General features: G+C 42.6%; 1 protein-coding gene and 1 long non-coding RNA gene across 6 annotated transcripts in view; both read left to right on the forward strand.

The window, feature by feature from the left end:
• The window catches only part of osbpl5 (oxysterol binding protein-like 5), a 110,510-nt gene that overhangs the window by 56,815 nt on the left and 32,504 nt on the right, over positions 1-21,191 (forward strand). For all 5 annotated transcript variants that reach the window (XM_071326846.1, XM_071326849.1, XM_071326845.1 and 2 more), the window contains 4 exons: positions 156-257; positions 392-595; positions 1,692-1,776; positions 1,965-2,127. In XM_071326846.1, coding sequence (XP_071182947.1) covers positions 156-257; positions 392-595; positions 1,692-1,776; positions 1,965-2,127 — 554 coding nt within the window. The remainder of the gene's footprint in view (positions 1-155; positions 258-391; positions 596-1,691; positions 1,777-1,964; positions 2,128-21,191) is intronic.
• LOC139530437 (uncharacterized) lies at positions 2,195-12,782 on the forward strand. Its single transcript, XR_011666031.1, has 2 exons — positions 2,195-2,243; positions 12,646-12,782. It is a non-coding gene; the product is annotated as an uncharacterized lncRNA (long non-coding RNA).

The following is a 21,191-nucleotide window of genomic DNA, read 5'->3' on the forward strand; positions in this document are numbered from 1 at the left end:
GCACATAACGAATACACGTCTGCCTGTGTGTATGTATGCCGTGTGTTTGACTGTACCTCCCCCTAGTGCGTATCTGACTACTTGTTTTGTCTTGTTCATTTGCAAGTCACAAAACAATGACTCATCCTAAAAGACTCCGTCTGTGTGTGCTGCAGGTCCAGAAGAAGAATTACAGACAGGAGAAGAAGCGGGCAGCCAAAGAACTGTCAAGCGCTCTGAAGGACCCCAGTGTTGTCATCACGGCTAACTGGCTAAAGGTAATTTGGGAATATCTCCTCACCCACTGTTGCTTTCCAGGGATGTTTTTTTCCTTATATTACCTCGACACATTAAAACGTGTCATACACGCTCATAATAGTATTGAGGGCTCCTCCACTCTCACTCCTGGTAGATCCGTGGTTCGCTAAAGAGCTGGACCAAGCTGTGGTGTGCCCTGAAGCCGGGGGTCCTGCTGATCTACAAGACCCCTAAATCGGACCACTGGGTGGGCACCCTCCTGCTCAACGCGTGCAAGCTGATTGAGAGGCCCTCCAAGAAGGACGGCTTCTGCTTCAAGCTCTACCACCCGTTGGACAAGTCCATCTGGGCTGTCAAGGTCAGACACGGAGCTCTCATCAATGACAGAGTTCACCGTTGCTCTATATCTGGATGACTTTGTTATTGTTATCAGCTTCATAATATTCCACATTTTCTTTTGTCTGTTAGTTTCCTGTCTCATGACATGAGTGTATGGAGAGGGCCTGGTTGGAAGTACATGATTTCTGCTTTTGTGTTTGTGTGCTTTGCTGTACTTTACAAACGGCTTGTGTAGCTTTTGTAATACCATATTCTGGCTTCAGAACGCTTGGCTTGTGTTGTCTCATCTTGTTCCAATTGTTGTATAATTATACTGAACAAAAATATGAAAGCAACATGCAACAATTTACAAGATACAGTTCATATAAGGAAATGTAAATAAATCTATTCATTAGGCCCTCATCTATGGATTTCACATGACTTGGCAGGGTTGCAGCCATGGGTGGGCCTGGGAGGGCACCCACTGGGTAGCCGGGTAAAGCCAGTCAGAATGAGTTTTTCCTTACAGAAGGGATTTATTGCAGACAGAAATACACCCTGCGCTGGCATGGTTACACCTGGTCTGCGGTTGTGAGGCCGATTGGACGTACTGCCAATTCTCTAAAAATGACGTTGGATGCAGCTTATGGTAGAGAAATGCACATAAAATACACTGGCAACAGCTCTGGTGGACATTCCTGCAGTCCCTCAACTTGCACAATCCCTCAACTTGAGACATCAATGGCATTGGGTTGTGTGACCAAACTGCACATTTTAGAGTGGCCATTTATTGTCCCCAGCACAAGGTACACATGTGTAATGATCATGCTGTTTAATTAGCTTCTTGCTATGCCACACCTGTCAGGTGGATGGATTATCTTGACAAAGGATAAAATGCTCATTAAAAGGGAGGTTAACACATTTGGGCACATCATTTTAATAAGCTTTTTGTGCGAATGGAACATGTCTGGGATATTTTATTTCAGCTCATGAAATATGGTACCAGCACTTTACATATTGCGTTCATATTTTTGTTCACTGAACTTTATTCACAGCAGTATAAAGATTGTCCATATAGTGATACTATTAAGCATGAGGAAGTGTAATGTTAACCCCTCTGTCTTTGGTGTCCTCAGGGTCCTAAAGGGGAAAATGTTGGCTCCATCACCCAGCCTCTACCCAGCAACTACCTGATCTTCAGAGCTGCGTCAGAGTCTGACGGTGAGATTTCTTTTTGCCTGCTTGCGTGTGTGTGCGTGCTCGCTTTCACGCTATAATCAGAACACAACGACCCTAGTGGTATTAGAGCTGTGTGTCTGTCTGAGTGGCTGTACAATCGGTGTGTGCGTGCAAGCACCTGTTGGTGTCTGATGACCTTTGACCCTTGACCCCCCCTCTCTCCACCCCAGGTCGGTGTTGGATGGATGCTCTGGAGCTGGCTCTGAGCTGCTCCAGCCTCTACAAGCTGACAGCTAAAGCAGGGAGAGATGGAGACCTCAGCACCTCCTCGGAGTCCTCCCATATACTACAGCTACTGCAGTCGACTGCCCTCACTGATGCTGAGCTACTACAGTGAGTAGCACATACATACATACATACATACATACATACATACATACATACATACATACATACATACTACTACAGCTACTGCAGTCGACTGCCCTCACTGATGCTGAGCTACTACAGTAAGTAGCACATACATACATACATACATACATACATACATACATACATACATACATACATACATACATACATACATACTACTACAGTAAGTAGCACATACATACATACATACATACAAGCTACTGCAGTCGACTGCTCTCAGTAGCTATGTTTCCATTAACGTGTCCAGTGATTTTTTTGTTGTTGTTGTTGACATTTCTAAAGTTTGCATAGAAAATAAATGTGACAATTGCCTGTTAGGGTGCATGTCCATTTAACTATCTTGTCTATAAAAACACCTGGACGTAATGAAGTAACATAAACACAATTTTCTTTTAATGGCAAAAAACCTTGTGTCGAATAAAAATGCAATGTTTCCATTACCCATTTAGGCAAATTGCACATGAATACATTGGCGACAGCCTGTATTCCCTCCCACCTGTCTGTTTCATGTCTCAGGTAGCCCGTGAAAGCCAGCATGGACAGAATGCAATAATTGACTTATATATTCGAATAGTTCTCATGTGCCAACGTATCGCCAAGGTCCGTGCCATGTTTTTACATTTTACATTTTTTATTTAACCTTTATTTAACTAGGCAAGTCAGTTAAGAACAAATTCTTGTGGTGACGGGGATTAATCATGACAAGAGAGACCCCACAACACTACATAAAGAGAGACCCAAGATGACAACATAGCATGACTGCAACTCACGACAACACAGCATGTTAGCAATACAACATGACAACAACATGGTAGCAGCACAAAACATGGTACAAGCATTATTGGGCACAGACAACAGAACATCAATACATCACGCGAAGCAGCCACAACTGTCACCTGTAATAATTGGATGGAGAAACTTGCCAGCCAACCACAATAGCAAGGGGACGCAATACAGGCATTCTTGAAAGTCAGGACAATTTTTGTCCTGCAAAGGAAAGAAATATTCTAGTTGAACATGCTACAATTTAGAAGATTTTTACCAAGTTACAGTTCATGTAAGGAAATCAGTCAATTGAAATAATTTCATTAGACCCTAGTCTATGGATTTCACATGACCGCGTAAACAGATATGCATCTGTTCATCACAGATACTTAAAAAAGAAAGAAAGGTAGGGGTGAGGATCAGAAAACCAGTCAGTATCTGGTGTGACCACCATTTTGCCTCATGCAGCACGACACATCTCCTTCGCATAGAGTTGATCAAGCTGTTGGTTGTGGCCTGTGGAATGTTGTGACCATGCTCAATGGGTGACATGTCTGGTGACAATGCAGACCATGGAAGAACTGGGACATGTTCAGCTTCCAGGAGTTGTGTACAGATCCTTGTGACATGGAGCTGTGCGTTATCATGCTGAGACATGAGGTGATGGCGGAAGATGATTGGCACGACAATAGGTCTCAGGATCTCATCACGGTCCATTCAAATTGCCATCGATAAAATGCAATTGTGTTCATTGTCCTTAGCTTATGCCTGCCCGTACCATAACTCCACCGCCATGGAACTTTGTTTACAATGTTGACATAAGCAAATCGCTCGCCCACACAAAGCCATACACACTGTCTGCCATCTGCCTGGTACAGTTGAAATCGGGATTGATCCATGATGAGCACACTGCCAGTCGCCATCGAAGTTGGTTTCGACTCCAACTGCAGTCAGACCCTGGTGAGGAGGACCAGCATGCAGATGAGCTTCCCTGAGACGATTTCTGACCGTTTGTGCAGAAATTCTTCAGTTGTGCAAACCCACAGTTTGATCAGCTGTCTGGGTGGCTGGTCTCAGGAGATCCCGTAGGTGAAGAAGCCGGATGTGGAGGTCCTGGGCTTGCGTGGTTATACGTGGTCTGCGGTTGTGAGGCTGGTTGGACGTACTGCCAAATTCTCTAGAACTATGTTTGAAGCGGCTTATGGTAGAGAAATTAACGTTCAATCCGCTGGCAACAGCTCGGGTGGACATTCCTGCAGTCAGAATGCCATTTGCACACTCCCTCAAAACTTGAGACATCTCTGGCATTGTGTTGTGTGACACAACTTCACAAGTGGCCTTTTATTTTCCCCAGCACAAGGTGCTCCTGTGTAATGATCATGCTGTTTGATTAACTTCTTGATATTATCTTGGCAAAGGAGAAATGCTCACTAACAGGGATGTAAACAAATTGATGCACAACATTTGAGAGAGAAGCTTTTTGTGTGTATGGAACATTCTTTGATCTTTTATTTCAGCTCATGAAACACGGGACCAACACTTTGCATGTTGCGTTTATATTTTTTGTTCAGTGTAATATGTTCTCCGAGCAGTTGCCATTTAAAATAGGTCCTGAATGGAACAGATTGTTTGTCATCTGTATCCCCACGAAATCAGCTAAAACAAACTCAATAACTTAATGCATGCCACACACTGCTATTGACTTCTATGCATTCACCTGTATTGTGAATGGACCTAGGCTACATCTTGATTTACAGTTTACCAATAGAGATGTACCATTCAAATAAATAATGACCATTGTTTTGTAGTTAGATTGGTAAAAACAAAGTCTAATTGATTCAATACTGCATTATTGCTGTCTCTAAAAATTGTTTTACATACACGTGTTCAAATCTAATTATATTGAGCTCAAAAGATGCCCGACGATTGAACAGAGCGCTGAGAGCAGTAGCTGAGTTTCTGTCTGGATCAAGTGCCATTCTGTGACTTTGTCTAATACGCCTTTTTTTTGTGGTGTAGTTTTGAGAGAGAACTAATTGTGACTGCAGGATCTGGTGCATGGTCCTTGCTCAATGACCAACGTTTCTGGGTTTGTCCTTTCCAGGAGTCCCCTCTGATCATTGGGTGATTATCAGTATAGTCTTCCCAGGTGTTGAAAGTCGGAATCATAAGGATGTTGAAAAATAACATCTCTGGGTTTCTGATCACCTTTCAGGAAATGAACTGCTGTTGATGCAATAGCATCGTAATGATTCTTAGTGCCCCCCCTGCTATCTTGGTAATTTATTTAGGATAATCACGATATGTGTAATAAATCACTGCTTATTTAATGAAAACCAAACCAAAATATATTTTGTATCATTTAATTCTATGAGCCTCTGTTTGCCCATTAAAATACTTAGTCTGATTGTGTGGACGTTACGAAACACATTTGAAGATATTTACATACACAGCCCTGATTGGCTGATAGGATGGTCTATAGTCCACCCCCTTACCCAGATGTACAGTCATTTGGTCTATTTTAATCAGGTCATGATGTGGGTCAAAGGTCCCATCCCAACTGAACATGCTGAAATTCCAGGCATTTTTTTCAAACTTCAAACCGCTCTTACACAAAAATGGCATTATTGTTTTCACAATTTCAAATCAACATCAAATTTTATTTGTCACATGCGCCAAATACAACAGGTGTACACCTTACAGTCAAACGCTTACTTACAAGCCCTTAACCAACAATGTTTTAAGAAGTTAAGAAAAAAAGTGTTAAGTACAAAATAGAAAAATAAAAGTAACAAATAATTAAACAGCAGCAGTAAAATGGCAATAGTGAGGCAATATACAGGGGGTACCGGTACAGAGTCAATGTGCGGGACACCGGTTAATTGAGGTAATATGTACATGAAGGTAGATTTAAAGTGACTATGCATAGAGAGTAGCAGCAGCGTAATAGAGGGGTCTGGGTAGCCCTTTGATTAGCTGTTCAGGAGTCTTATGGCTTGGGGGTAGAAGCTGTTAAGAAGCCTTTTGAACGTAGACTTGGTGCTCCGGTACCGCTTGCCGTGTGGTAGCAGAGAGAACACTCTATGACTAGAGTGGCTGGAGTCTTTGACAATTTTTAGGGCCTTCCTCTGACACCGCCTGGTATAGAGGACCTGGATGGCAGGAAGCTTGGCCCCAGTCATGTATTGGGCCGTTTTCACTACCATCTCTAGCACCTTGTGGTCGGAGGCTGAGCAGTTGCCATACCAGGCAGTGATGGAACCAGTCAGGATGCTCTCAATGGTGCAGCTGTAGAACATTTTGAGGATCTGAGGACCCATGCCAAATCTTTTCAGTCTCCTGATGGGAGAATAGGCTTTGTCGTGCCCTATTCACGACTGTCTTGGTGTGTTTGGACCATGATAGTTTGTTCGTGATGTGGACACCAAGGAACTTGAAGCTCTCAACCTGCTCCACTGCAGCCCTGTCAATGAGAAAGGGGGCGTGTTCGGTCCTCCTTTTCCTGTAGTCCACAGTCATCTCCTTTGTAGGCTGTCTCGTTGTTGGTGATCAGGCCTACCACTGTTGTGTCATCGGCAAACTTGATGATGGTGTTGAAGTCGTGCCTGGCCATGCAGTCATGAGTGAACAGGGAGTACAGGAGGGGACTGAGCACGCACCCCTGAGGGGCCCCCGTGTTGAGGATCATTTACATTTAAGTCATTTAGCAGACGCTCTTATCCAGAGCGACTTACAAATTGGTGCATTCACCTTATGATATCCAGTGGAACAACCACTTTACAATAGTGCATCTAACTCTTTTAAGGGGGGGGGGGGGTTAGAAGGATTACTTTATCCTATCCTAGGTATTCCTTAAAGAGGTGGGGATCAGCGTGGCGATGTGTTGTTGCCTACCCTTACCACCTGGGGGCGGTCTGTCAGGAAGTCCAGGATCCAGTTGCAGACGGAGGTGTTTAGTCCCAGGATCCTTAGCTTAGTGATGAGCTTTGAGGGGACTATGGTGTTGAAAACTGAGCTGTAGTCAATAAATAGCATTGTCAAATAGGTGTTCCTTTTGTCCAGGTGGGAAAGGACAGTGTTGTGTGCAGTAGAGATTGCATCATCTGTGGATCTGTTGGGGCGGTATGCAAATTGGACTTGGTCTAGGGTTTCTGGGATAATGGTGTTGATGTGAGCCATGACCAGCATTTCAAAGCACTTCATGGCTACAGACGTGAGTGCTACGGGTCGGTAGCCATTTAGGCAGGTTACCTTAGTGTTCTTTGGCACAGGGACCATGGTGGTCTGCTTGAAACAACATGTTGGTGTTACAGACTACGTCAGGGACAGGTTGAAAATGTCAGTGAAGACACTTGCCAGTTGGTCAGTGCATGCTCGGAGTACACGTCCTGGTAATCCGTCTGGCCCTGCGGCCTTGTGAATGTTGACCTGTTTAAAGGTCTTCCTCACATCGGCTGCTGAGTGTGTGATCACAGTCTTCCGGAACAGCTGGTGCTCTCATGCATCTTTCAGTGTTACTTGCCTCGATGCGAGCATAGAGTAATTAAGCTCCTCTGGTAGGCTCATGTCACTGGGCAGCTCGCGGCTGTGCTTCCCTTTGTAGTCTGTAATAGTTTCGTCCGCCACATCGGACGAGCGTCAGAGCCGGTGTTGTAGGATTCAATCTTAGTCCTGTATTGACGCTTTCCCTGTTTGATGGTTCGTTGGAGGGAAAAGCGGGACTTCTTGTAACCTTCCCGTGTTACAGTCCCACTCCCGCATTTTCAGATTTATTTTGACCTCCTAGTGTGGATTTTTTTAAATTTTAATTGCACTCCCCTTTAACATAATCTGACAGTTCATTATGATTCCCTTTGATTACATGCCAAAGTGTCTTTGAGCATTTCTTTAAAAAATAATTAGTTCCATTGCTGCTTAAATTATCATAAAACCATAGCTTTCGTGAACATAAAGATCTTTAGGTTAGTTTCAAGCTTCTGATAGTGGCACTGCATACTGTATATATTGTCAGGCAACAGCTCTAGAAGGAAATTGCCATCGAAATGAACTGGCTCTGTGCCCAAGCCTTTGCTTGGATCACTCCATCTCCTAATTAGACCTGAGATGGTCTTATCATAGTTTATTGCTTTTATAATTTGACCACTGTTTTTAAGTCTCTGCCGTTGTCTCCAGGAATTTTGACTATGTTCTCAGTTTTAACTGTAAAGTCATTATATGCCTAATAGATTTCTATGCTTAAATCTCTATTGTCGTGAATATTTTCAATGACTGTCTTGTCACATTTGCGTTCACAGTCAGTGACACCATCTTTGGGAACTGGCCGTCCACTTTCATCTAGTGCTTATTGTGAACTTCTTGTGTACATCTCCTTACATTTTCCTTTTGGCCTATATGGACAGGGTTAAATTCAAATGTTTCTTACAGAAGAAATATGAAAAGCATTAGCAATTGAAAGGCAACAGTTTGGAGATCACGGGGAAACGTATTAGACCATAGGTGAGGACACAAGTTGTCTAATTCAAACATTACACCGTTGATTTTATGTGCATTTTACATTTACTCTATGTTTTGCTGCATTTGTTGATTACAAAATCTGAAAATACATTCAGTAACGTGATAAGATTATTCCTGGGAAATGTGGCGCGACATAAGACAAACAAATTACAAGGGTGTGAGGTGTAACTGGTGTCTTCACGCTTTGGGGAGTTGTCGCCTCTTGAACAGTTGAACCTAAGTAATTTCAATGCACTTCTGTGATACAAAGAAGTCTTCAACTATAAGGTCCTTGTTTTGGAGCTCTCCTTGCTATGCCGTCGGGGAACTAGAGCAAGCACACTTGTAGTCGTTTTGTTTATAACAACCCTGTATCCCCGCCAATTTCTGTTTACGCAATCCAAAAACAGTCTATTATAAATTGCAATCTGAGTCAAGTGTGCATCATTTGAAAGCTTGTTCTATTGCCAACATGACTGGCTAATTAAAAAATATGAAATTAGTGTTAGGCTTTCACAATGCAATTAAAGAAACAGTTCATAACACACCATTTTTATGCTGTATTCATTTGAAATACAATTCAACTTCTGAATTGCCCAAAAATATTCATCATGGTATAAATAGGTCCAATGTATGACTCGTAAGATATTGCACAAGAGAGGAAAAGATGAAGTCAGGAATCCGTAGGTCGTGGGCGACCCTATGCCACCCCACGTCTTGTGTAGTAGTGTTTTAAATTTGAATGAAAACGAGGGCGTTGAGCTCTGAGCCAACTTGGGCTGGCATTCTGGGCTAGGTGCATCTTTGCGCTAAGCTGAGAGGAAGTGAAAGTCAGAAACAAAAACGGAGCAGACGAAGCCAACAAGCATAGTTCTATGTTCTTGGATCTGAATCAACCTGACCGCAAAAGAGAAAAAGAAGCAAGAAAGACTGCTCGTGACCAATCCAAAAACTGGATAAACATTGGAATGAATTTTGAAAGGTGGAAGAGGGACACCGTAATGACCACTGTTCTCATGGACTGGTAAGTGTTGATTGCGTTTTTAGCCTGCTAGCTACAGTAGTAGCTAACCTTAGTGTTCAATGTTTAAGCTAGCTGACACTGCTAGATGTGAGGGGGAAAACAAATATATTTATATGATCTTTTAAAGATGATGAAAAGGCCATTAGCTAGCTAGCTAGCTAGCTTAAATGCAATAGGATCCGGGTCAGGCTCTCTTTTCTGTTTCACTGCAGCTCAGACCTGTTGGATGAGCTAGCTAGATAGCTCTTCCCCGGCAGTTTCAACCTAACTCCCACCATCAGCTGAGTTTATCAAGGTAGCTAGCTAATGATTTTAGAAAGAAAAAAAAGATATTTGCCAGCTATATTTTAAAGACTTGCTACTGACTATTGGACCATGTTTGCCAAACAAGTGAGCGAGTTCCCCTGACTGACTGTTTGTTTCTTAATTGGTAACTGAAAAAGTAGCAGAGGCTGTTGGCTGATAAAGAATATGCTTGTACATGTACACGTTAGTGTTTCATTAGTAAGCTAAGTTACTGACTGAGTAGACACATTGTTAGTCATGTTTTTGTTGTTGCATTCCAGGTGGAGAAGGGAGTGAGATCACTAGAAAGGAGCATGCTGACAGACCAGGAAGGAAGCTGTTGTTGCACAGCAACAGTATTACAGTCAATGCTTATGAACTTAATATTGTGTGTGAATTGCCCATTTTACCTGTGTGTCATCGGCAGGGTTGGATTGTTCAGCAACATGTGCAGTAAATGCTAACACTGCTTTGGTGATGAAAGAAAGATATGTCACGGAGGTGACTGTATCTATTAGAAGCTGCCTTCATACATTGCATTATATGCCCGGAACTTAATCGACCTGGTATGGGTTTCACCTCTTTTGCCCCTGTTAACTCTTCCCCCTGTTGATCACGGGAATAATGAATTGACGCGTCACTGATTTGGACCTGGTAGTTTCTTGCACCTGTTCTTTATTCAAGGTGAAAAGCCAGAAGCGGCACGCTGTCGTGTTGAGATGGGATCAGCGTGGTTGCAGAGCTGGAGCCGAGACGACTGAGGAGAGCGCATGGCTGTTGCTGGAGCAGACCGACCTGTTTCCATTTCAAGAAGTCCTTTAATGTGAATTGGTAGGGTGAACACGTCACCCTTCCCAGAGCTAAGTATACCTCTCTACATCCAACTCTAACTTCATGCCCGATAGAGCTGTATGCCGATAGAGTGTGCCTGTGCATTGAGCCTTTAGCTAACGTGTGACCTGGGAGGACGAACTACGGATCAACGAGCCACTGTGGACCGGGTTGATGGCTGCCGGCGAACCGGTAGAACGGAGAGGGGGCCTTTTGGGAAATTGCACCTACTGTGAATTGTATCGAACCAGAGAGGAGGCCTTAAGTAGCCTACCCCTCTCATTCCATCCACGCTAGTATAGACTCACAGATAATGTAATGTTACTTAAGCCACTATCCCCTGCTCCATTTATTTTGTTTTAAATTACTGTATCAAGCCTTTTTGATTTTCCCATCACATTTGTTTATATCTATTGACTATTTTCCTGGGGTGAAAGTAGATTTAATTTCTTCCCGGTGCGGGACCTCCTGCATGCGCATGCACCCAAAAAAATGATGGGTGGCAGAACGTCCCTGTATGTAATAACATAACATATCCTAATATTTTCAATCTGATTACACTGATAAAATCACCAATGTCTCTATTACATTTGTTTTTCATATTTCTTTGTGCGTTAATTGGTGAAAATCAAGAGGAATGTCGCTCGTAAAAAGTCTAAAGAGAAAGGTGAATAATGAAAATAGAAGTTTCAGGGAAGAATGGACAGAGAAATAGGCTTTCTTACCATATTTCTCCAATGTCAAACCAGAGTGTCTTGTTTTCAGCGAAACGGTTGCTGTTTGCAAATAATTATATGTTAGACATCCTTTTGAATCTAAGCATGGCACTTTCAAAAGTTACCTTTCCACCCAGACAGAGGCTCGACTAACGCAGGAAAATGTAAGCTTCATCTGCTGGATACTCATCTGCTGGATACTCGATACTCGCAGCTTAGCTTCAGAATGTCAGAGACTAATCAATATATCCCCATATGAATCAGTCACATCTTTGGTTGTCATTTTAAAGCTTTTTTCTAGTATATCAGAGTTAAGAACTCTTTGTCTTATCTGGATTCTTTTTATGTATTTATTTCAAACTATAAAGCCAACAATTGATATCCTTGTTGCCGTTTTCTTTAAGAAACTGTATTGCATACCCTCACTCAATTCGAGCCCTGATTTTAACCAAACACACCAAGCCCTTTAAGGAGTGGAGTGCATGGTGACAGTATTGGAGGATTTGGCGATTAGTGACACATCTATGGATGGCATAACTGTGTCTGTCAAACAAGTAGGCCTACCTCTTATTTTTTTTAATAGGAAGAAATAGGCTCCAACAAAACCCTGTTGTTAGTGAAGTCAAATTAAAATCGGGACAATTGTTGAAATGAGTTACTTTCAGCACCATGTGCTGTCCAACTCTGTTTGATTCGTGCCGCAGCCGCTCAAAAGCCGATGTCTGCCCGCTTGCCTTTTTTAGTTGACTTTCTCCTGCACTCTCTCCACATGAATATGTTAATGATTTAAAAAGTGTCAGGCTCATGACATTGTAATTCATTTGGTCTCCAGTCTGCGCTTACAGATAAACCACATACGGTACTACTCTTTCTATCGTAGGCCACATCATTTCTGTTCAAATCATTTGATGGAGCGTTGGTGGAGCGACGCAGCGCTGCGTTGGCATCAGCGCTCACCTAAATAGCCGTCATGCCACTGGGTGAGAGAAATGGCCTCCAACCAGTGGTGAATGGAAAGAGACGTGTTCCACAAAGCGCCTAAAGTGTAATGACATTTGGCGATTGTCAGTAGACCAGAATGAATGCATCCACTGCTGTCCTTGCGCGCCTCGGTGTAGGCCACTCATCTCTGCCTTGGCAAAATGTCTGCCGGGACACCATACCGGACCATACCGCCTTACTTTCACCCCACCTATTTTCCCATTATCGTTTGTTTTTGCTTTGATATTAATATACTCCTTTCCTTGGTTTTATTGTGGCTTTGTGATTTAGTTTAATACTCTTTGGAGAGGTGTTGTGGTTTATTGTACTTGGCCCGACGGTGCCTCAGCGTGATCTGACAGTCTTTTTTTGTCTTTCACTCAGTACAACACCACACAGGAGAGGCCTGCTGCGAACACTGGAGTGGATCCCTCAGAGCGTGCCTGCCGTGGGGGGACCACGGAACGTTCCTCAATATTCCGGAACTTTTAGCTATTGTTAAATAAAGATTGTCGAACACCCTTCTGTCTGTGTGTTTGGAAAGTCTACATGTCTTGTAACCACTCATTGATACAAATGGAAGAACTGACTTCTATTCACTTGTCTATTGTCCCATTCTTCAATCTGGTCTTTATGTATTTTACTTGACACGTTAAGTAAAAATGTATTCACCCTGGACTTGATTTTGAGAACTTCTTAATCATAAGCTTTAAGTGTTGTCTTTATTGATAAAGTCTGCATTAGTAAAAAATGGGAAGACCAACAGCCTATGAAAAAAGTTATTAGTTATTATTTTGTAACCTAACTACTTGTGAAGAATTACATGCATAGTTTATGCATAGCTTTATTACATTTAGTGACCCCCCCCCCAAAAAAAACATTTTTTAATTTGACAGCCTTGACTGTTAAGTCCTTGCTCAGGGAACTGTCCGCTGATAGCTGACGACAGGACGGCAGGTTTGTTGATGTGCTGCTCTAGAGTTCTATAGCCCAGCACACTCACCTGGGACTTTGGGAAGGACACGCGTTAGTTTGTATTAAAGTCGGGGAGACTTTTAGAGTGGGGGGAGAGCATGAGTTTTGAAATAGAGTCAATCCAACCTGTGACCCTTGATTACGTAACACACAGACAGCAATAGTGAAGGTGCATAAGTATCCTGTTACGAACAGAGCCTACTTCTCTGTGCTCTTGAGCGATCGCAGGTAGTTGGTCAGAAGGCTCTGGAGGTCCTCGGACTATTCTATTGCTGTGGCACCTGGCGAGAGATGGATAGACGTAGTGAATGTACTTGAAAGAAAGAGCAAGAATTAACATGTAACGAGTATTAAATTGTTGATTATTGAGGACTATAAAGGGGCCTTCAAATCAGACAAATGGATGTGTATAAGACACAGCAGCTCAATGGGAGGAGTGTGTTGGGGGAGGCCCCTAGCATTGTGTTGCACCGTCCGTTAGAAAAGTTGCAAAGACGTACGTCTCCATTGTAAACAGAGCAGTGTTTCTCCTCACTCCGTTGGACATGCGTTATACTGTATGCATTTTTTATTTGAAGACAGCCTTACTCTGTAGTTCAAGTTGTATGTTCATGTCTGTAACTACACTTTAACTGGGCGAGTTCGTTTTGCATGGCCCGCAGCCCGAGTGGGTGGAGATTTCACTTAAGGACCATTGGAATGGTCCAAAATGTGCAAACTCCACCCACCCGAGGCAGTGACCTCAAACTCCACCCACCCAGTGACCTCCCATTGGCCCAGGGCCTCCTGTCTAACCCTCTAATCAGTCTCTCTGACAGGAAGTTACTCCAGTAGACATGTTTATGTTGCATAGGGCTTTTCCACTCCTCATATGAGTGGAGTATTAGTTATTCAAATAGTATCAGTAGGGAGCCCAGCCCATAATAAGTTGGACCTAATAACCGAAAGGTGGCTGCTTTGAATCTTGGGCCAGGAGCTGGAAAAAATTTGGGAATTGATCTGGCAACTAGAGGGCTGCTGGATTAAAATCCTGAAGACATTCCCCTACTGTTGGGCACTTGAGCAAGGCCATTAACATCACAACATGCTCTCTATCCAGGGTCACTGCACTACAGCTTGACCCTGTGCTCGTCTCAACTGTGAGTGACGTGTGCTGTCATGACTTACTGACATGAGGTGCTCCCATGTTTCTGCTGGTAGCAGGCCTTAACCGGGGAAATGGATGCGGGGAAATGTCCTGCTTTGGAGTATTGTTGCATCTATGTCCACCACGCTCCATGGAAATCAATGACAAACCTGCATGGATTAGCAAAAGAAAATGGTACCTGTATTTAGGTCGTCAAGAAAGCTTTTTACACAGTGTACAGGTTTTATTCCAGCACTCTACTAATTGGGGTCTAAATTGAAGAACACGATTATTTGATTAAGATGTTTGTGTTAGGCAGGAATAAAACGTGTACACAGTTTAGTCCCCTGGGACTACGGTTGCAAAAATCCAGTAACTTTCCAAAATCCCCAGTTTTTCCAGAAATCCTGCTTGGAGGATTCTAGATTTCCTGCTTATTCCCTCCTGATTCCATGAATCTTCCAACTGGGTTTTCTGGAAAATCAGGGGATTTGGGGAAAGTTACCAGATTTTTGCAACTACCTGAGACAGAAATCACCCACATTTTGTATTATAGAACGAGCTCCCGAAGTAACAATTTTGCATGAATTCTGTAATAAAATGTAAAAAAACACAACACTTAATTTGGGCCACCACCAGCCAGAACAGTGGTCTCAGGCGCTGCTCCAGAATCTCCCATAAGTGTTCCGTTTTTTTGAGATCTGGTGACTGAGACGGCCATGGCATATGGTTTACATCGTTTTCATGCTCATCAAACCATGCAGGCACTTGTGGCCTGTGGATGGGGGCATTGTCATCCTATGGGGGCATAGCCATGGTAGGCAAAATAATATCCTGCCCAACATTACATGACCCTAAGCATGATGGTATGTTAATTGCTTAATTAACTCCGGAACCACACCTGTGTAGAAGCTACTGCTTTCAATATACTTTAAACCCCACAGTTACTCAAGTGATTCCATTGTTATGGCCGTTACCTGTATTTTTATCTAACGTTGCACCTTCCTGAATAAACTCCAGAATACATCTCAAGAACAAGTAGATTTTCCTGGTGCTCGGGAGGTCCCCAAAGTTCTACGTCTGTCTTGGTGTTATGTCTATGAATATAACTGGCAAATGCATAGGTTTCTATAAATAAACTATCATTAACTACATTGATGAACTCAGCTGATGGTCCGCTCTATGGAGAGATTTGTCTGTAGAGTTCCAAGACAGGATTGTGTCGAGGCACAAAAAATGTGTGCATCATTGAAGCTCCCCAAGAACACAGTGGCCTCCATCAATCTTAAATGGAAGAATTTTGGAACCACCAAGACTCTTCCTAGAATAGGCCTCCTGGCCAAACTGAGTAATCGGGGGAGAATGGCCTTGATCGGGGAGGTGACCAAGAACCTGATGGTCACTCTGACAGAGCTGCAGAGTTCTTCTGTGGAAATGGAAGAACCTTCCAGAAGGACAACCATCTCTGCAGGAAGCCACTCCTCAGTAAAAGGCACGACAGCCGCTTGGAGTGTTCCGAAAGGCACCAAAAGAAGATTCTCTGGTCTGATGAAACCAAGATTGAACTCTTTGGCCTGAATGCCACATCTGGAGGAAACCTGGCACCATCCCTATGGTGAAGCATGCTGGTGGCAACGTCACCAGCTGTGGGGATTTTTTTCAGCAGCAGGGACTGGGAGACTAGTCAGGATTGAGGTATAGATGCACAAAGCAAAGTACAGAGAGATCCTTGATGAAAAGATCTTGGCTTGCTAGCTAAGTAGCCGTGTTAGCTTGAAGACTGAACACGCTAGCTAAGGTTAGCAGCTAACGTAGCTAGCAGGCTAAAAACGCTGGTCCAACTCAATGTACTGTAAAAATGTACTGTACTGTAAAAAAAATTCCACACCCTCCCACCTCAAAGAATTAACTCTAAATAATGTTTGCAACCACAAATAACAACTGTAAACCCCTGTGTTTATAAACATGGATATCGACTTTTCCACTTAAGCATGCTTTTTTAAGCACAGTCGATGCCACGCAGGGCTACGGGCTAGAAGGTTGAGGGTCCAAAAATGTGTCCAAAAATATATACATATACACACAGTACAAATATTTTTTACAGTGACAGGGATTGCACAATTAAGTTGGGGACTTATTTCCATTGTGGTCCTTGTTTTTTTACAGAAAAACATACACTGAGTGTACAAAACATTAGGAACACCTTTCTAATATTGAGTTGCACCTATTTTTGTCCTCAGAGTAGCCTCAATTTGTCGGGCATGGACTCAACAAGGTTTTGAAAGCATTCCACAGGGACGCTGGCCCATTCAGACGCCAATGCTTCCCACAGGTGTGTCAAGTTGGCTTGTAGTGGATCTCTACTCTGAATAGCTCATTCCATCTCATCCCACAGATGCTCAATTGGATTACGATCTGGTGACTGGGCAGGCCACTGCAGTAAGCTGAATTCACTGTCATTTTTGTGGAACCATTCCTGGACAATCCTAGCCTTGTTGCATGGTCTATTTGCAGATGGATACACTGCTGCTATGAAGGGATACACGTCATTGGCAATGATCTTAAGATATCTTGTGGCATTCAAACGTTGCTCCACTTTTATCAAGGGGCCCAATATGTGCCATGTGTGCCATACCCTAGTTCTCCCATCAGCTTGAAACAGCAGGAACCAGGATTCATCAGACCAGGCAATGTTTTTCCAATTCCCCATTGTCCAGTGTTTTTGTTCATTAGCCCACTGCAACCGTAGTTAGTTTTTTGCTGAAAGTGGAACTCTGTAAGGTCATTGGCTGCCATACCCCATTCGTGTCAACGATGAGTTGTGCATTCTTTAATGGGTCTTTAGGCATCAATGTTGTACTGGACTGTCAGTTGACTAACTGTAGCCTGTCTGTTGCTCTGCACAATTAGTGTCATCCTCCTTTGTTTTCTTTCATAAATGACCTGTTTTCGACCACTGGCTTGCCGTTGTCTGGATGTCCTTTGGTTGATGGACCATTCTTGATACACACAGGAAACTGTTGAGCTTGAAAAACCCAGCAGCGTTGCAGTTCTTGACACGCTCAAAACGGTGCGCCTTGCACCTGCTACCATACCCCCGTTCAACGGCACTTGAATCTACACTAATTGGATTTAACAGGTTACTTTAATAAGGGACCATAGCTTTCACCTTGATTCACCTAGTCAGTCTTTCATGGAAAGAGCAGGTGTTCCTAATGTTTCGTACACTCTGTCAATATTTACATAGAGGCAAAAAAGGTTATACTATTCACACATTAGCCAGCTTTTGACATTATTTTAAAAAGTGGTTATGGTTGGTATGGCTTTGAATTGCTGTGGTAGTTTGTTTCACTCAACAGCTCTGGTATATAAAAATGTGTTCTTACCAGATAGACTCTTATATTTAAAAGTAAATATTAGAGTCTCTGGCTCTGGTAGTATGCTGGATAGGTACCTGGGGGCTGAGTCGGTGATAATTCTGTGGACCAGACCAAGTTGAATTCATTTTTCCACAGATAGCCAGCCTAGCTGCTTAAAATGCTCAACCTCCAGATGAGTATGAGGGGAGAGTTTAAGTACAATTCTTACAAGCTTGTTTTGGCAGGTCTGTAGCTTATTCTTTAGATGTTTGGTGAACCATGATATGCAGGCAAAATCAAAGTGACGCTGGACTATTACAGTTGCCAGAGTCTTCAGGACAGGGTTCCCCAACTGGCAGCTCACAGGCAGAATTTGGCGCGCAGGTGGTTTTATTGGGCCCCCTATGTTTTCTGAGCAAATGTAAATATTTTTTACAAAAAGGAAGAAATTTATTTTCCTTGTTGGACATAAAAGACTAAAAACACCAAGAAATCCGCTCCAATTTATTTTAATCTGTTCCCAACTATTCCAGCCTATAATATAGAGACGTGTGATCGCATACAAATGTAATCAAGGTTTGAAATGATGCTTTAGTCAAGTATTATACAGTGTATTCGGAAAGTATTTAGACCCCTTTACTTTTTCCACATTTCGTTACGTTACAGCCTTATTCTAAAATGTATTAAATAGTTTCCCCCCCCTCATCAATCGACACACAATACCCCATAATGACAAAGCAAAAACAATTTTAGGAATTTTTGCATATAATAAATAAAATAAAACATTTACATAAGTTTTCAGACCCTTTACTCAGTACTTAGTTGAAGCACCTTTGGCAGTGATTTTACAGCCTCGAATCATCTTGGGAATGGCGCTAAAAGCTTGGCACACCCGTATTTGGAGTTTCTCCAAAAATCTCTGCAGATCCTCTCAAGCTCTGTCAGGTTGTTGGGGAGCGTCGCTGCACAGCTTTTTTTTTAGGTCTCTCCAGAGATGTTTGATTTGGTTCAAGTCTTTGCTCTGGCTGGGCCAGGACATTCTTGTTCCGAAAAGCCACTCCTGCGTTGTCTTGGCTGTGCGCTTAGGGCCGTTGTCCTGTTAGAAGGTGAAACTTCGCCCCAGTCTGAGGTCCTGAGCACTCTGGAGCAGGTTTTCATCAAGGATCTCTCTGTACTGCTCCATTCATCTCTCCCTCGATCCTGACTAGTCTCCCAGTCCCTGCCCCTGAAAAATATCAACCAACATGATGCTGCCACCATGCTTCACTGTAGGGATGGTGCCAGGTTTCCTCCAGACGTGACGCTTTGCATTCAGGCCAAAGAGTTCAATCTTGGTTTCATCAGACCAGAGAATCTTCTTTTGGTGCCTTTCGGCAAACTCCAAGCGGTCTGTCCTGTGCCTTTTACTGAGGAGTGGCTTCCGTATGGCCGCTCTACCATAAAGGCCTGATTGGTGGAGTGCTGCAGAGATGGAGGCCACTGTCTTCTTGGGGACCTTCAATGCTGAAGAAATGTTTTAGTACCCTTCCCCAGATATGTGCCTCGACACAATCCTGTCTTGGAGCTCTACAGACAGTTCCTTCGACCTCATGGCTTGGTTTTTGCTCTGACATGCACTGTCAACTGTGGGACCTTATATAGACAGGTGTGTGCTTTTCCAAGTCATGTCCATTAAATTGAATTTACCACAGGTGGATTCCAATCAAGTTAGATCTGAATACTTATGTAAATAAGATCTGTTTTTTATTTTTTAACATTTGCAAAATTTAAACATAAAAAAAAATGTTTTCACTGTCGTTATGGGGTACTGTATGTCGATTGAGTAAAACATGTATTTAATACATTTTAGAATAGGGCTGTAATGTAAGAAAACGTGTGAAAAGTCAAGGTGGTCTGAATACTTTCCGAATGCACTGTATTTTATTAGGATCCCCATTAGCTGTTGCAAAAGCAGCAGCTACTCTTCCTGGGGTCCACACAAAACATGAAACATAATACAGAATGACGTAATGCAGAACATCAATAGACAAGAACAGCTCAAGGACAGAACTACATACATTTTTAAAAAGGCACATGTAGCCCACATATCAAACTATCTAGGTCAAATAGGGGAGAGGCGTTGTGCTGCGAGGTGTTGCTTTTTCTGTTTATTGAAACCAGGTTTGCTGTTTATTTGAGCAATATGAGATGGAAGGAAGTTCCACGCGATAAGGGCTCTATATAATACTGTACGCTTTCTTGAATTTGTTCTGGATTTGGGTACTGTGAAAAGACCCCTGGTGGCATGTTTGGTGGGATACGTGTGTGTGTCAGAGCTCTGTGTACGTTGACTATGCAAACAATTTGGGATTTTCAACACATTACTGTTTCTTATAAAAATAAGTGATGCAGTCAGTCTCTCCTCGACTCTTAGCCAAGAGAGACTGGATTGCATAGTATTTATATCAGCCCTCTGATTACAATTAAGAGCAAAACATGTCACTCTGTTCTGGGCTTAACTAGGTCTTTTCTTGCATCACTGGACCACATGACTGGACAATCAAGATTAGACAAACCTGGAGCTTGCAGAACTTGCTTTTTGGAGTGTGATGTCAAAAAAGCAGAGCATCTCTTTATTACGGCTAGACCTCTCCATCTTGACAAACATTGAATCTATATATTTTGACCATGACAGTTTACAATCTAAGGTAACGCCAAGTACTTTAGTCTCCTCAACTTGTTCAACAGAAACACCATTCATTACCAGATTCATCTGAGGTCTAGCGCTTAAGGAATGATTTGTACCAAATACAATGCTCTTAGTTTTAGAGATGTTCAGGACCAGTTTATTACTGGCCACCCATTCCAAAACAGACTGCAACTCTTTGTTAAGGGTTTCAGTGATTTCATTAGCTGTGGTTGCTGATGCGTATATGGTTGAATCATCAGCATACATGGACACACATGCTTTGTTAATGCCAGTGGCAGGTCATTGGTAAAAATAGAAAAGAGTAGAGAAGCTTTTGCGGTCAATTTGCAGTCTACAAATTATTTGTAATTATGTTCCGACCATCTGCTCAATAAAAAAATTGGCCCGCGCTTGAATCTAGTTGATGATCCCTGCTCTCGTGTGTATAGCTAGGTTTCCATGCAATTAGCGACAAATTTTCATGAACATTTTTGAAAATTCACATAAAACCAATATGTACATTTTCCCATCAGTTGTTTCCAACAAATTGGCTTGTTTCTGGTAAAAGTATGTGCGTAAATACGTGGTGCACATAAAAATGACTTAAATTCATGTACCAAATAAACAAATACAACTTAAATGGGTTTCCATCGCATTTAAACTCTGGGCCTACTGATGGTTTTGGTACAAAAACAAAGTGTAGGTATAGCGACTGTGCCCACTCTGGTATACAGTGCGGGTATAGCCTACATGATGAAATTATCAACAAAAGTGTGAGATTGTTTTTATTTGTCGAACAGCA

Source organism: Salvelinus alpinus, chromosome 9 (genome assembly GCF_045679555.1).
Source record: "Salvelinus alpinus chromosome 9, SLU_Salpinus.1, whole genome shotgun sequence".
Classification (NCBI taxonomy): Eukaryota; Metazoa; Chordata; class Actinopteri; order Salmoniformes; family Salmonidae; genus Salvelinus; species Salvelinus alpinus.